Genomic DNA, 17,889 nt, shown 5'->3' on the forward strand with positions numbered 1-17,889 from the left:
CGCCTCTCGCCCGGCCTTAAGGCGGCGAGGCTCTATTCCCGCCGGTGCCGCGCCGGGCGCGGGTGGGACGCTCTCACGAGGCACCTTAACGGCGCAGCGGGCCCGCGCGCGTCCCGGAAGCGGAAGCCAACGGGGGCCGGTGGGGCGACGGCCAGTGCTGACGTTTCCCTGGTCGGCGGCGGCCGCGACTCCTCGCGCTTCCAGCGGCGTCTCGCTGGGCGGCCTCGCCCCGGCGGGCTGGGCTGGGCTGGGCACGGCTCCGCCCGCGGGTCCCCCGCCGCTCTCTCGGTGAGTGCTTGCACTGCCGCCGCAGCCGCTCCGTAAGCGGCACCGCGATCCGCGGCAGTTTCTCGTGACGCGGAGGGGCCCCCGGCCCAGTCCCGGCGGGGAAGGAGGAGGCACCAGGGCTTGCCGACCCCGGCGTTGGGCGGCGGTCTGTCCTGCGGCAGCCCGGGCCGGGCAGGGTCCTCAGTCCGGCGGAGCTCCGGGGGAGCAGTTCTGGGCCTCCCGGACCCAGCCTCCGCTGCCCACAGCACCGGGACGGGACTGGCCCAGCCGGTGTCCGGCCGCTGTCTGTGGCCAGCCCTGGGTGCCTGGGGGAAAGGCAGCGACCGGCCATGTATCCCATCTTTTGTCTTCATCTCCTTTCCCGTGAAAATGAGGGCGTTGGGCCGTAAGCGAGACAGCTGTTCCCTGCTGCTGCCTTGGGGGCGCTTCCCATCGTCAGCTGGGTAATTGCAGGAGGTGGAAGCTCGTAAGTTGAGGTTGAGCGTAGCTGCAGTAGCTTAAGGCATTCCCACCTGTGAAACAGCCACTTCTCTGTTAACAGTGTTGGACTTGCAGTTGGTCTTAATCCATGTATGTGTACATGTAGTATAACTTTATTGTACAGTTTTTAAGTGTTTATTTTGCTTGTTATCTTTTAAAAGAGCTGTTATCTTTTAAAGCAGCTGTTTAAACTGCTTTTACCTGTTAGACCTATATTGTTTTCAAAATCTTGTACATTGGAGTATTGCTAGTTTAACTAGACAGATTTGGTCGGAGGTTTATGCTGGATGGGTGGGCAGGGATGGGTGGTCTGTATCTTCAGAGTTGCTTCATTGCTGGTTTGCTATGGCATAGAAAGACACCCTCTATTTCTGCTGCCCCTTTATTCCTGAAATGCCCATTTACGGCTGAAGCACAGAGGTCTTGGGACTGCAGCAGCACGAAGACCTGGGAGCTCAGTGTGGAGGTGCCCAGGTTGCCCCTCATAGAGGGGACTCGGACAGCACAGAGCTCGTGGCCTTGCTCAGCACGAGGCCTGCTCCAGGCAGCCTGGCTGTGTCCTGGGGGGCCCTGCCGGGTTTAGCCCTGCTCAGTGTGTTTGTGGGGTGCTGCATTCAAGCTAAAGTCTCCAGAACCAGGGCTGCTCAATACATACACGTTCTGCAGTGCAGTTACCGCTAATGCTCTTCTGGCTATCTGCCAGCCCAAGCTGCCTACCTGCTAAAACATCTTATGTGTGTTTTTGTCTGGAGTGTGGCTTTCGACTTGGATGGACTGTGTCACAAGTTCTATTAATTTCTGTATTTGGCAGCCCTTAGAAATTGTCATGGCTTACGATTTCATGATTTGCTACTGAGAGCAGTTTGTATGAAAATGCTTAAACTCATCTCCTTAAGCAAAGGATTTGAATTATTCTTATTGTAGGGCTGTCAGAAGAAGCTTTTGGAATTCTGCAAAGGAAACATTCATTTATTAGGAAATAATTAATCTTCTGTATTTGGAAATCTGTAGAACTCTGGAAACTAATTTTAAATATTGAGTATTCGCGTGACTTCTGTATGTTGGTCATCCTATCAAATTTCTTAGCTGATATATCCAAGCATTATAGTTAAGTTTGTCATTGGTTGCCATTTTAGCAGCTCAAGCTTACTGAGTTGCAAAGCTATTTTTAAAGGTTTCGGGGGTTGTTTTTTCTTACACATTGTGATTATCCAAAATGACCTGGAAAACGTTTTGAACATCTGTTTTGCTGAGACCCTTTGGTAGAGCCTATTGATAATAATGCTTTTTTAGAATTATCCTGCAATAATGTGACTTGTATGCCTTGTAAGGAAACCTTGGAGTTTTACCACTTCAGATATCATGTAGAAATCCCCTTCCAGCAATGTAAGAAGATGGACATCCATTTCTGTTAGTGTACTGGTTTGCAAATACTCTACTGGCAGAGTTCCTTAGGAAGCATAGACTAATCTTTTAATTAATATTGAGATGGTAAGGGATATCATTGCTTGTACATTCAATGTACATTAAATCTAAAAAAAATGTGTGAATATATTTATCTGTGTCATTTGCCTTATCCAACTCCTGCACTTACACTGGGTTTATTTGTCCTATGTCTTCTGAAGCTCCTGGAGACTTTGTTCTACGTTGTGGCCTCAGTATCAGGGGAAGGTGGGTTAGACTGGCAGTTGTTTTGGGGGCTTTGTTGTTGGTTTAACCTGCCAAGTTGGTGACAATAATAACTCTCAATTACAAAGCAATCTGGAGGTTGTCTTACATGGGTGCATTGTTTCAGCTCTTATGGAATATATCTTTTATTATTTATAAACACATTTAAAATGCTTTTTGGGGTCTCTGCAGCTGGTAAATCTCGATGTGTATATACAGTGAGCTGCTTTCTTAGCCGTGTTGGAGCCCTCTCTCTTAAATAAAATCAGAATATAGCTAATGGTGCATTCTGCATTTCAATAAATGGACTGGCCTTTCTTCTCTGTTTTCTTCTCATTTGAGGCAGGGGGAAGTCCCAAAAATCTTTGCAACTCTTCTCTGTTTTGATTACAGAGGCTCCCATTATTGGGAACTTGGCTTTCAGTTCTGGAAGGAGGAGTTCAAATGTGAGATTCTGATTTTGGCTGTCAGCAAGGGAGTAGTTTCAGTTGAGTACAAGAAAGCAACACTGTAAGTGGAAGATAAGAAGTATTTGAAGTGCTTCATTCCAGCAGTAGCTGTGGTGTTGCAAATTTTTGCTCTTCAGACAAGTTTTGGTTTGCCCTTATTCAGAATTTTAGATTGCTGATTCTACCATGCGTTCTCCTGAATATCTTGCCACCTTATATAGGGAGTGGAGTGGTTTAGCATGTTAACTAGAATGTGTACCTTTCAGAAATTAACTTTTTATGGTTTCCTAACTGTAAGTTATGGTATGCTTTAGGCTTATATATGAGATTGGTGTTTCTAGGGAACAAAAATAGTCTGTTTTTCCAATACAGCTGTTAAAAACTACTATATTAATTTTGCTTATCAAAATGCAAGTATGTTTGTAGGGTTACTGAAATGAGAAATTCAGTTTGATTTAGTGGAAGCTGGAGAAAATGCAACTGATAAATAATGTTGAATTTTGCTAGCAAAATATTTTGCTTCTGGTCATACTGTTTTTGCAGGATGCAGAGTTTCTAGGCTATTCTGCTTGATTTTATTCTGTCATGTAGTATATTGCTGATAAGAGGATAAAAAGCATTTAGCATTCTTTCTGGAAGTCTATCTGGACTGGTTTTTTTCATGGTGAATTCAATGCACATTTCTTCTACACAGTGAAATCCTTCCTAATTGAAGTGTGGTATCTCCCTTTTTAAGTAGGCCATCAGAATTGCCTAAAATTAACTTCAGGCCAATATTTCCTAAAAATAACTTTAAAAAGTAAAACTTGTGCACTTTCTAGAATGCAAAGCAGGATTCTTACCCAAAAGTTACTTGAATAATTAATTTGTGATGACATAGCTTTAAATAGTTTAAAATTTGATTTTTAAATTTTTTTCCAGATCCTTCTGAGTTGTACTTGAAGCCGCCAAAATGGTTCTGGCAGATCTTGGAAGAAAAATAACTTCAGCATTGCGCTCACTGAGCAATGCTACAATTATCAATGAAGAGGTATGTAGTGTACAAATGTGGTGGCACTAACACTTGAAAAGTTCTGAGAAAAAGCTCTCAAAGGCTGATGTGAGAAGCTTGAAGTAGGCTGATGTTCTCCCTAGACTTTTTTTTTCCTTCAAGTAAAATTTCTACTAGAGGTTTTAACCCCCTAAGAGTACTGCCTGAACATAAAACTAGATTTATACCTGGGTCATCACCTCAGACATAGTGGGTCCCGTGGTGAAAGGGTCCTTGAGCCTGGTGGCTGTACTTAGGGAGATTAGTGTTCTGTGGAGGTAATGCTGGAGGGAGGCAATGTGTACCTAAGTTTGGATGAAAGGTAGGTGCCTGCTCTGATTTGTGTGTGCACAGGCAGACTATGGAGATGTGTACTAGGCTGCTAGAAACTGAAATGTGGAAGAACAAATATGTTTCAATGTAAGCTTTGCTGTCTGAAATGTGAGGGATGTTTTGCATTTGCTGCCTTTATATTCAAGCCAGTGTGTGGTTCTGGAAGTTTGTTTGGCTTGGTATGGTCTGTATTTTTTCTAATTAAGAGTTTGAAATTATAACTAGGTGTGTTCTGTCATAGGAGTGCAATACAAGATGGAAAACTAACTAATGTGATGGTTTCAAAGTGTCTCTGAGTACATAGATTGCTAGAAACGCTTTTCAGGTGGAAAGATGGGTGGCTTAAAGTAACTAAAAAGTAGGTTCATTGAGAGCTGTAGGGTTAGAACTTATGCACAGAGAAAAACTTCTAATATATGTTCTTCTGGGAGACAAATATCCTTAACTGAAGCAAATACAGCCCAATTAAATTTTTTTAGCTATGGAAGCTTTTATCCTGCAAGAGCTCAAGATGTGAAAATGAGATCATTTATGCAGGTGTTACTTCCAGAAAAATCTTTCTGTTCAAGACTTTGAAAACTCAGAATAAACAGGGTTTCTAGCTGAGGCACCTGCTTACCTAAAAGGCATACAATCAGAGCAGCAGTCCACTTTCTGAAAATGCAGCTAGCAGGGTGTCCATCTTACAGCTAAGGAATATTGTTATTTACAGAAATGGGGTTGTGATCTGAGATTTTTTTTTTTATGTACTCTCTAAGGAGTACCCAGAGGGAAGTTTAGGAAGTCTTGCTGCCATATGAGCTGCTGGCCATAATGCAATAGGAAGTGTTTTGTGTTACTGTTATACAGTGTGCAATTGCTAAAATTGAGAACCCTTCTCTTTCAGTATTACCCTTTCAGATTTAAATTGTATTTACATAGGAACAAATGCACAGATTTTTTTTGTGACAGTTGATTTAATGGTAGGACTACATGCATTTAATTTGTGAAAGCCATGGTTGTATCATAAATAGACTTTAACATTCTTATTTTGACCTAATAGTGGCCTAGTTAATGTCTGTGTATTGTAAAACAATTTCTCTAATTTTTCTTTTATACTCCAAAGGTTTTAAATGCTATGTTAAAAGAAGTATGTACAGCATTACTGGAAGCTGATGTTAATATCAAACTTGTGAAGCAACTCAGAGAAAATGTCAAGTAAGTGAAATAGTGAAAATGCATTTAACTTTTGATATTTGTAAAAGTTGTAATTTGAGTTTACAAAGAACAACTAATTTGTAACTTTATATGTTGGGGTTTTTTAGACACACCGAGTTTACTTTGAACTAAATGTTTAGCCAGTTCCATCAAAAGAATCTTCAGTCAAATGTAGTCATTTATTGCTGTTACAGGCTTGTTTCAAATATCTATTGCTGTCATCAGTTGAGTTGTCTGATAAACAAGTTCTTCATTACTTCCTAGACACATCATCTTCACATGTTCTGTGCTGGCTATAAATAGATACGTGTATGTGACTAGTACTGTTACGTTGCCTATTTTCAGATGTGTAATCTAAGTAAATGCAAGTCTGAAAGATGTATTTTAGAAACCTGTTTTTGTCCTCCACATAAGAATGTCTCCAGTGCATGTCACTTCTTAAGTACATCCTATCTGAAAACTCAGAACAAATCAGGGTGCTGTTGCAGTTGCAAAAACTTAGTTTATTACTAGGTTCAAGTGATGCATTCAGTTATGCTAGTTGTTTCATGGTTTTCTTAAACTCAGGTCTGCAATTGATCTTGAAGAAATGGCATCTGGCCTTAACAAAAGAAAAATGATCCAGCATGCAGTCTTTAAAGAGCTTGTTAAGGTAGGACTTAAAAATTCTGCATTGCATCACTTTCCTTGTACAGTCTGGGCTTGGAAGTAGTGCAGTAGCAAGCCAAGATTTTAAGTGGTTATGTGGTACCTGCAGTTATGCTTTCTGATGTGAGGCTTCTTACTATTGCAAACAGTAGTATTCTAATTGAAACTACATCCTGGGCATTTCTCAAACTAACTTCAGTTTAAGCTTTAAGTTCAATTGTTCTTATTCTTCAGTTGGAAGGTAAAGACAAGAGTAAAGTACTGCTAGCTTCTAGACTGTCTTCGGTTATCCCAGAACACACCTTTGCTACCCTAATATTCAGACTACTTATAAGCCTTTGGGAACATGTTAAGTAATAACCCAACAGCCCAAAGCAACATTTCTCATAAATCTGCCTTCTTGGTCAAATCAGGACTTGGGTATCCATATTCTGACCTCTGTCCAGTTAACAGTGTAATCATTTGTTCTTCTGTAGTCTGTGCCCAGACATATGGTGGCTCTCAGGAATGTATGTACCTTCTACTCATTTCACAAGTGAGGCAGCAACCCTAAAAAGCCTTCTGTGCTGTAGGATTCTTACTAGAAGAAGCCCATCCTGAGCAGTAACAGAGGGGCAGAGGTCACCTTTCCGTGTTGGTTGTTATCCTTTTGCCATATATACAGGCCACCCTGACTGTGCTTGGTGTTAAAAAAGAAATTAATGCTGTTATTGTTGCAGAATTATCATGCAGAACATTATGTAGTATAGATATCTTGCACGGGCTGTTGCTGTTCACTGTAAATCAACAAGAACCTAAGCCAGATTAAGATGACAATGTGCAAAAATCGATTTGCTCCTTTGAATATGAAACCAGGCACCTAGCATGACTGACACCAGCTGTTCTGTGCTTTGGAAATTTGCTACCTATATTACTCTTTGTTCTTTAGCTTGTAGATCCTGGAGTCAAGGCATGGACACCTACCAAAGGAAAACAGAATATTATAATGTTTGTTGGTTTGCAAGGAAGTGGTAAAACAACAACTTGTTCAAAGGTAACATATAGTGAATCTCTTTGCATCGTTTTTGGTTTGTTTGTTGGGGTTTTTTTTGCCTTGGGGAAGCTGGTGGTCATTGGACTCCTTAGGTAGGATTGGCTTGTGATCTGTGCTGGTTTTGTTAGTAGGAAAGCTGTAACTCACTACCACGTAGAGATACATTTGCAGAGGGGTTTCTGAGATGAGATGAATGTTCAAAGTAATATTCTGTTGGGGCAATTTATGGCTTGTAGGACTCCCTTCAAAACTTTTTAAACTAAACTTTTGATGAAACAATACCCTATATGGGTAAGAGTCTTTCTATTTGTCCTTGAACTTAGTGGAGTTAAACCACAACATTGTAATTCACTTTCTAGGTTTAAGACTAGTACTAAGACTGGATGCTTATTCTATTACTTATTTAGGAACACCAGAGGAATTTGGCCTTTGTATTAGATACCTCAGTTAAGTATAAATGGGTGATATGAAACCTCTTCCAGCCCCTGATTCATTGAGAAAATTTGCATTTGTATTTTTTTAAGGCTAAAAAAGAAATGCTCTGAATCAACATATCTTCACCTCTCCAACAAGGCCTTCCCCATTTGTTAGTGTAAGGTCAAACAGCACACCATTCCTTGTGGGATCATCTGCTACCTGTGACAGAAAGTTGTCATCTGTGCTTTCCAGGAACCTCCTGGATGGTTTGTGCTTCATTGCATTGCTTCTCCAGCAGATGTCAGGGTGCTTGAAGTCCCCCACAAGAACCAGGGCCTGTGACTTTGAGGCTGCTTCAAGCTGCCTGTAGAAGGCCTCATCCACTTGCTCCTTCTCATCAGGTGGCCTGTAACAAACACCCACAACATCACCCTCACTAATCTGCCCTTTTCTCTTAAACCATAAGCTCTTGACTCGCTCATCATTTACCCCGAGACAGAGCTGGATATATTCCAAGTTGTGAGGAGAAATTATCCTGTGGAAAAAGATGCATCTTTGTTGTTTTTTGTCATTTCCTTTTGAGATTTACATATAGTGATAAACTCAGTATAGCCTGCTCTGATTTCAGAAGACTTCAATGCTTCTGTAGGTGAACTTTATTTTGAACATTTGTCTTTGGTCAGTCAAGTGTTTTGTGAACGTACATAGCACCAGTGAAGCTGAGTAAGAAGGTTAAGGATTCTATCCACTGCTTTTGAACATGTCCTTTAAAGGGAAATATCTTTGTTCCTGTGGAAGTACAGAAACATAGAGCTGTACAAGTTGTAGCCATTATGGTACTTGATATTGAAGTATTGCTTTGGGTAGTTTCTACATCCTAGTCCAATCTGCAGGATTAATTTATCTGCAGTAAGAAGAATTCAGGCGTTAGTAAAATGGGAACTTAAGTTATTTGTAGTCATTCCTAGAAATTGTCATTTCAAGAAATTGAAATCAGAAGCAGAGTCAAGCAGGTGTTTTCATCTTGCCATTAATAATTATTTATAACGTGCTTTTCTAAATAATGGCCATGCTAATAGTGAACAGTCTTACTCTGTGGCCTCAGTTATAGAAAGGCTGGCTTGACTTTGTGTCCTCTGTGTGAGACTTACAAGATGTTGGAAGTGTCATGTCAGTGGGACTTTGGTGTAACTACTTGTTTTGGATTTTATTTCACAGTTAGCGTACTTCTATCAGAGGAAAGGCTGGAAGACTTGTTTAATATGTGCAGACACATACAGAGCAGGTAACACAGACTTTAATGATGTAGTTCTCTATCTATAATATTTGCAGATTTTCTTATGTAGTCCCTTGACTATACCTGTCTTACAGGTGCTTTTGACCAGTTAAAGCAGAATGCCACAAAAGCAAGAATTCCCTTTTATGGGAGGTAAGCATCTTTCAGAATCACTTTGGAGAACAATTCAACTCCAATTATGTATTGTTCCTTATTGAACATTTTGCACTAAACCCCATCTAGCATCACCTAATTTGAGGGAAGGTGTAATAGAACTTTTTGCAACTTCCAGCAGGTGAGACAGACTTCAGTCTATGTGCTTTGGTTCACTGAACAGTAAGGGTAAATGGCTTAGGAAAGCGTATTTTTAACCAATTTTCACTTGGCATAAGAGGAATTCCTTCTTGAAATCTAGATAGATTTATAGTTAACAAGTTTATAGTCAAGTGACAAAATTCTGAGTCTCTTTCTCTTTTTGACCAGTTATACAGAAATGGATCCTGTAATAATTGCCTCAGAAGGTGTTGAGAAATTTAAGAATGAAAACTTCGAAATAATCATTGTTGATACAAGTGGACGTCACAAACAAGAAGACTCTTTGTTTGAAGAGATGTTACAAGTTGCTAATGCCATAGTAAGTAGTTTTGAGAAATACAGTAACTTGGCATAGTCATTTGATGACGATTGATCTTTATTCTAATGTTCTGTGTGCATTTTGCTTTAACTCCTAGATTATATTAGAAATTACAAACAGGTATGAATAAGCAAGGGCTGAATGAGCAGTGCTTGTTAGTTTTGTGTCAGTTTTAATTCTTCTGTTCTTCTGTTCAAGGATGCTTGCATATAACCAGACTGCCATTCCTGCTTTAACTTTTCCGGATCTTTGCATTGAAAAACTAGATAAAAGAACTAGTCTGATCTGGTTTCCTTGAACTATGAATACTAAACTTTCTGTGATTGTTACAAATAATTGCACTGAAACAGAGATGATGATTGGATAACTTTCAACAGTTTTGATATGTAAATGAAGCTGGTGTTTCTATGGCTTTAAAAAGTCTGGCTATTTGTTTGATTCTGTGGTCTTGCATGACAATATGACACTTCCCACACAATTCCTTCTAATGGCTAACTTATTTTTAGAGGAATGGATGTCTTAAATATCTGAATGTAAAACCAAATGGAAGATGTTAGCTATTAATTGCTTGTAGATACTAATTAGCTTAGTGGCTCAAGATACTGGCTAAAATCACTTGAAACATAACTAATAAGCACAAACCTATTAAATTGTAATGTTTCATGTTATAGATAAATCATGTAGTCATACAGCATCAGAATTTTTTAAACGGTCCTTAGATAATATTGTTCATAAAACAGTGATCCTGTTTTAAACTCTAGCATACAGCTCTTGTATACTGTTATTGCAGTAAGTTCTGCTACTGAACATACATAATAATAACGCATGAACACTGTTTTGTAAAGCAGGAATTGATTATTTTGTGTATCTCATTTCTCCTAGCAACCAGATAACATTGTTTATGTGATGGATGCTTCCATTGGCCAAGCTTGTGAAGCTCAAGCTAAAGCTTTCAAAGACAAAGTAGATGTAGCTTCTGTTATTGTTACTAAGCTTGATGGACATGCCAAAGGAGGTGGAGCTCTTAGTGCGTAAGTACTGTGGTATAATAGTGTCCAACATCTGGCCATGCACAGTCAGCCATGAAATGCGTTTGTGTCTCGCAGAAACCTGTTCTGTGGAAGTGTCACTGTCACACTGCACAGAATCTAAGTCAGTCACACTTAGATTCTTACCCTTCTTCTGGTGGGTAGGATCACCTGTTGATATTTAATGTCAGAATCAGATGATATGATGTATTTTCAGTGCAGTAGTATGTATTGTCACAGGTCAGACTTTTATCTTCTGAAATCAGCATCAAGCAATATTCACTGCATATTGTGTATCAGGCATTTTTCCAAAAAGATAAATCTGGGCTCAATAGATATGACTGACATGAAAAGTTTTGCACCCCGAGAGTTTTTTCCAAAAGGGGAAAAAGTGTACCTTGTCATATCTAGTGACCTTAAAACTGTGATGCAAATTAAACTTCTGGATTGTCAGCGTCCAGAAACTTGGTGAAAAGTTGTCTGTGGTCATACTTAGGTGATTCCATTCTTGTTGGACTTCCCATGTGCTGTATCTTGGCAGAGTGTGGACTAGAAAATGTTACATTTTATCTTCAGCCTTTTATGATTGTTCCAGCTGCCTTTCAATGATGTAGTTTGTATGGAGCTGAGATGATTTGTCAAAACAGTCAAAATTAGCTGACACTGACTTACTAAATCACTGCCTGTCTTTGATCTGAAGTGTTAAGAGTTCCTAAACTGCCATATGTATTTTGCTTTTTTAATAGCATAATGTTGGAAGACTAAAGCTTTCCATATTTTCATTTTGCTCATGCTCTAGTTGTCATGTGCTTGTGTGCCTTAAGTCTGCTGTGTTTGCTCTGTACTGTCTGTGGACTGAAAACTGAGTTTTATCTAAAAGTTAGTACAAATGTGGTGGAAAGGTTCTGAGTTTTCTTATGCTTGAGCTTTTTCCTGTGTTGGAAATGAGATTGCCTTTTGTATGAGGTACCTTGAAGAAATTGTAATCGATACCTGTCATCTGACAGTATTATCATTAATATCAGTATGGATCAGTAATATCCCAGTATAAGGATAATTTGGAGATGATTTGGTTTTCTTTCTTTCCACTCAAGTTTCTTAAACTCAGCAATGAAAATAAGCAACTTCTATTTTTGTTGATGATTTTTTCCAAACAGAGTTTGTATTTCATAAAGTACTAATTAGAGAAAAATCTTTTTAACTACTCTGAGCTAAACATCCCAGTGCTGGATGTTTTTTCATTAGTAGTTTGAGGAGTAAGGCAGATACTTCAGACAGAATGCATAGTGTTGATGCTGCCTAGCTGATTATGTTAATAGATGGTACAAAAGATAGATGGTATTTGAGAGGCCATTTCATAAAATATATTTTATTGCAGAGTTGCTGCCACAAAGAGTCCTATTATTTTTATTGGAACTGGCGAGCATATAGATGACTTTGAACCCTTTAAAACACAGCCTTTCATCAGCAAGCTGCTTGGTATGTCTTATGTACAACTGTACTTAAAAGACACTTTTAATTGATAATGGAAAGTCAAAGTGTAATCTTAATCTTAATGCTAATTTCAGAGCTGTTTTCTTTTTCCAGGTATGGGTGATATTGAAGGATTGATAGATAAAGTAAATGAGTTAAAGTTGGATGATAACGAAGCACTCATAGAAAAGCTAAAACATGGTAAGTTACTCCCAAGGCCTGAATAGCAGATGCATTACAGTGACCTGACTGTGGCAGGTTCTCTGCGATGGAGACCACTGAGTTAATTTGTGCTGTGTGTAGACAGAAACAACTTGTTCATGTGCACAGTGAAGAATGGTTATTCTTTCTCCAATAAATGTGGCGGCCAAGTAAATTGAGTTGTGTTTTTCAAATGATAAGTCTGTCAGACTATAACTGCAGAGTAACTAGCTTAATGGTTCAGCATGTGCTATCTGAAACTGTTTGGCCATATTAGAGGTTTATTTATCCACTTATCTATGTAGTATAGTATTTACCTTATAAACATGAAGAATAATTGAAAAAGGAGAGTAAGACCAAAATGTTAGTGTGACTTCTGCTAACTTTTCTTTTGTTGTGCTTCAGGTCAATTTACATTAAGAGATATGTATGAACAATTCCAAAACATCATGAAAATGGGACCATTCAGTCAGATCTTGGTTAGTTATCCCCAAAATAATTTTATTTTATCAGATTTTCATTGATATTTGACAAATTTCTATAAACTTAAAACTCTTAATTGAAATTTGTTACAATCTGTGCTCTATGTTTTTCAAAAAGGTGAAATGATTTGCCTACTGCAGTATCTTAACTACTGAACTAACAGTTGTTGTCTATGTATCTTTCTGCTTAATTAAAGTTATAGCTTTGCCTATTCTGACACAGCTTTTGTTTTCCATTCTTAAAACAAGGGCATGATCCCTGGTTTTGGAACTGACTTCATGAGTAAAGGCAATGAACAGGAATCAATGGCAAGGCTAAAGAAACTCATGACTATAATGGACAGTATGAATGATCAAGGTAAAACAAATTTCACTGACTACTTTTTAATTAATTGTTGAACAAGCTTATTTAGAGAGATCTTCCTGGAAACAAAAAGACATACTGTAGCATGTACAACCATAGAAAATGACAAGCATTTAACATTCTTGGAAATAGCAAGGAGTACCTGTGTCTCCAGATTTCTTAATAAATCTAAATATTTAGAGATACTTTGCCTGTTGCTGCTCTGTCTTGTGTAGAGTAGGTAGAATTTTGAATAATTTCCATTCTATTGGAAATTAATATATTTTTATTTTTTGTATTGTAACTGTTCATAAATTATTAATGCTATACTTGCAAATTAAAAAGCTATGTTAATCTTTAATCTGGCATTGCTGTCTTTTTTCCTACCTGTGCTCAAATTTACTTGGTGACATAGCCTGATCTCTAGAATTCGAAGTGTTGTTTCTAATCCACCCATAACTCCTGCAGTAGTATGCTCTGACCCTTGTGCTAAACCCATTAATATGGCTTAAGACCAAGTATGCCAAGAGCATAATTTATTCACACAGCTTTTCTTCTATCATGGTGATTAACATATGACTATAAGAGCTTTTTAGTATTACTTCCTAGAATATTATGTCTCAATGATTTATGTAAAATTTTACATTGTCACTTCTAAAACTAAGTTTTTATTCTCTGGCTCAAAATTAGATTCTCAACAATGAGAACAGGTTTACTTCCAATTGTAACAGTTTTTAATGTCAGTAACTCAACGGATTTTTCTTTTCCCCACTGTAATTGCAGAACTTGACAGTACAGATGGTGCCAAAGTTTTCAGTAAGCAGCCAGGAAGAATCCAAAGAGTAGCAAGAGGATCAGGTGTTTCTACCAGAGATGTTCAGGAGCTTTTGACCCAATACACTAAATTTGCACAGATGGTGAAAAAGATGGGAGGCATCAAAGGGCTTTTCAAAGGTAAAAAAACCTCAGACAAACAAAAGACTGCAAACCAACACCAAACACCCCACCCTAAAATTTATTAACTCATTGGGGCGGTCACTTGATGTGTGAACACAGAGGACATGAGAGCATACCGATTAGGGAGAGGAGAAAGTGAGTTGTAGCTCACTTATTCTCATGATGTTCGAAAGTTCTTTCGTGTGGCTGGTAAGAGGTGCACTGTTCTTCATGCCACCCATGTGTAACTTAGCAAGGAAAGCTACTGTATTTCTAGCAATGCAGACTTGATTACTGCTACAGTACTAACACTCCATTCTGTTTTGTGGAGTGCAGGGACTGCTGATCCTAAATGGACTTTTAAGTGGCTGATGTAGTAACTTCTAATAATGGACTCATTGATTTGAGTCTAGAATTAGGAGGTAACATTTGGATTTATTTTATTTCTAGCCCCGCACGTTAATCTGCTTTCTTATGATTGCTCTTTTCTTTTTATTTAGGTGGTGATATGTCGAAGAATGTAAACCCATCTCAGCTGGCCAAACTGAACCAGCAGATGGCAAAGATGATGGATCCAAGAGTTCTTCATCATATGGGTATGTACTGAATTTTTATAGCTTGAAGAGAAGACTGCTGATTGTGGTGGAGCATTTGAAATATAGAAGTGAGGAGGGGGATGGGAGACTATATGCATTATATATCAGTATTAAGTATTTCTAGGGTTTTCTAACAAGAATCAGAAAATTTAGTCCAAATGCTTTGCACTTAGCAGTGCTTAATCTAGTCTCTTCATTTGGATTCAGCTCTCAAAATGAGCAATTGGGATGGTGTCTGGGAATAGTGATGACTTGAAGGATGTCTGTGGTAAAACAAATCTTCCTAGACTTCCCTTCTCTTCTAAGATTGCCTCAAGTAATTAAATTTGACAAGAGCAGCTTTAAATAAAGACCCCCCATACCTGAACCTTACTAATTGATAATAGTCATTCCATCAAGGTTTTTTCTTTTGTCTAGTTCTTAATACACAAGTCATCTTAAAGCCTGGTGTTTTGCAGACCTTTCTGTAATTACTCACTCAGTTCTTTATTTTCAATAGCTGTTTAAACCTGGTTTCAGTCTTGGGCTTCTGCCTTTGTAAATTACTGGAATAGTGTGTGTACAGTAATGGTGCCTCAAGCAAGAGAGCTGTGCTTCAGAGTTAATTAACACATTCACGTTCTCACTTATTTTCTCCAGGTGGCATGGCTGGTTTGCAGTCAATGATGAGACAATTTCAACAAGGTGCTGCTGGGAATATGAAAGGCATGATGGGATTCAATAATATGTAAAGAAGCCTTAACACAAATGGACTTGGTTGACTCTTCATTGCAACCTGAGTAAATGAATTTGCTTTCTTCCTTTTTACAGTGATGAGAGAGTGGTCTTTTGAAATCTTATCCAGGCTTCTCAGTTTCTACATCTAATTTCTGAAAACTATTTTTGCTTAAATTAGTTCCTCTCCACTAATAACTGATGGCACAAAGAGTAATTCAGTTTAATAAAACAAAATCATGATGTAAAATTTTAATATTTAGAGACACTTTTTAATCGTTTACATCAAATGGCAGCCATTATATTTGTAAACAACCCTGATCTTTGGTTATAGTAACATAAAATGTCACAAATATAATGTAAAATAAAATTTAAGTGGTTATAAACAAGGGAATGGCCTGTTTCTTCAGTTCCTTTTAACTGTCTTTTATCAGTATGTAATGAGATTATTTCCTTAGTTTGATTTGTTTCTAAAGACTGTTGTAACTTATGTTTGGCATAGATACTATAAGACTGTGTCAGTACCTGAAAATGTGCTGTTGGTGCTCAGCTGTGGAGCATTTTTAGAAAGTAGATGTGTTGTGCTCAGGTTTGTACAAGACTTTGTTGTAAAGAATTTTATCATTCTTCCCCTATACACAAAGAATCAAGTGACTGAAAAAATACAGGTATGCAGATATCAAACTGTCTCATACGCTGAAGATAATCTTCATACCAGGCTGCCAATTAAGCAGTTCTTTTGTTCTGGAGATAGTTTGTAATGCATATTCGGTGAAATTTTTTGCTGGTACTGAACTTTAAAACAGCTGTATCTAACAGAACATACTGCCCCAACTCAGCTACAGTCTGATCTTCATTTCCTATAGCATTTGTTTAGTATTTCAGTTTACTCTGTTGGTCTCAAAAGGGTAGAATCTACAGGCAGGCTTCAGAACTAGGTGTAGACCAAGATGAACCTTGAAATCCAACATAGATCTTGGCAAATATGGTAAGATCTTTTACCCTTATCTTAGGGTAAGAGGGTATATTATAAATTTTAATATACTGCAGAGTGCTTGGTTTGTAAATGGACACCTCTTGCTGCTGTCTAGATAAAAGTTGAGTGCAATTAAAACAAGTGGGTCCCTCTGTCAGCCAGTTCTCTGAGATAGTGGCAGCTAACAGGGAATATCTTACATAGGAAATTATACTCTTGCACTAATAAAATGTAAGGTATGCTGTAATGTGAAACTATCTCCTGCTTGATTAGTGGTATGTGTTCAATATATGGAAGGTGCTGAAAAATCTTCAAGTACGCCATCTCCCTAAATGCACTGCATTTTATGCATAGCATTAATCTGTAAACTGATCAATTAAGTTGAATCTTTGTATTTTAAGTATGACAAAAGAATGAGTCTTTGTATATCACCAGTTTGTAGGGAAGCTGTCCTCAGCTACTGAAGTGGTATGCTTACTAAAACTTGATTTTTCTTTTTTATAGTATTTTTAGTTCTTCAGCGGTATAAAGCAATGCAATATGCAGAACCATGCAGAAAAGAGTATGAAATCTTGGTTTGAAATGCAGTCCTTAGGGGAGAGTGGATGGTTAATGTTTTTGATGGAAATCAAACATGAATAGGGATATTGAGGATGAACAGTGAAGCACTGTGCTCCAGGACAGGCTCAGTCAGACTGTCAAGTTACCAACGATTAACTCTTACGTTCAGCTTGTGGCCTACATTTAGTTTTAACTTTTAGTTCACCATTTCCCAAGTACTAAAACTGCAACCAGATAGGAAGAGCTGTCACTAGCTGAGTGTTGGCAGAGACAAGGGCAAGTAGAGAATGCATTTTCTTTAAAGTATAAGATGTGTCAATTATTACTTCTAAGCTAGATGCTGGAATGAATAACATGTATATTGCTCTCACCTTAGCAAGCCAGGCAGAAAATACTTAGGAGCCTGCTTAGAAAAATTGCCTGATGATCCCAAGTCTGGAAAAAAAAACCACATCCATGATGGAGACACTAAGAACAAGAGTTCAGCTGTATAGGAGTACTTCTAAATGGATTGGTGACTTAGATGGCCTCTCACAGCTTGATGCAAATAAAGCTCTCCTGGCAAGTGTGTAACAATACTCCCAGCACCATTTTCTTGCATTAGGGGTTTTTGTACTCATCCTCTACAGGATCTCAGAAAAGTCTGCAGAAAAGTTTTCTCTGGCATACAAGAACCTTGAAGAGCTAGAGTCAAGCCAAATTCACTGGAAATGCTTAGAAGACTGAGGTCTGTCTTCCTGTGTATATCTTGCTGAAAGCTGTTGCTGCTGTCAGACAAGCTTTTGTCTGAGCTGTTTGAGCTCAGTCTGCTGCTGAGCAGCCTACTGAGAGGAAATGGTTATGATGGTCAATAGATAGCTGTGTGATAGAAGCTGGACAATTAACTCTTAGCACACACAAATAGTTACGGCTTTATTTGTTAACTCTCTACCTTTCCACAGGCCTTTCAATATTAATGTGCTAAATGTATTAAACCTAAGTTGCAAATGCTAATTTTTCTGGGAGGTGAAAGATTAGATTTAATATGACTATACAGTTGCTAAAATCACAGTAGAGGCAAAGGAAAGCAAGTTGGTTAGTTGATGGTTTAATGCTCTTGGGGAGCTGTTACTCTATTCCAACCAGT

General features: G+C 38.5%; 1 protein-coding gene across 1 annotated transcript; it reads left to right on the top strand.

The window, feature by feature from the left end:
- The first annotated feature begins 156 nt into the window (after positions 1 to 156).
- Positions 157 to 15,611, top strand: SRP54 (signal recognition particle 54). The gene is made up of 16 exons (XM_082283485.1): positions 157 to 288; positions 3,807 to 3,915; positions 5,354 to 5,445; positions 6,013 to 6,097; positions 7,022 to 7,126; positions 8,762 to 8,828; positions 8,915 to 8,972; positions 9,303 to 9,453; positions 10,336 to 10,484; positions 11,860 to 11,960; positions 12,069 to 12,155; positions 12,561 to 12,634; positions 12,887 to 12,995; positions 13,764 to 13,934; positions 14,417 to 14,512; positions 15,152 to 15,611. Exons 2-16 carry the CDS (start codon positions 3,838 to 3,840, stop codon positions 15,241 to 15,243), a joined length of 1,515 nt encoding a protein of 504 aa, XP_082139611.1. The 5' UTR covers positions 157 to 288; positions 3,807 to 3,837; the 3' UTR covers positions 15,244 to 15,611.
- The last annotated feature ends 2,278 nt before the right edge of the window (positions 15,612 to 17,889 follow it).

The sequence above is a fragment of the Coloeus monedula genome, assembly GCF_965178545.1.
Source record: "Coloeus monedula genome assembly, chromosome: 6".
Lineage (NCBI taxonomy): Eukaryota > Metazoa > Chordata > Aves > Passeriformes > Corvidae > Coloeus > Coloeus monedula.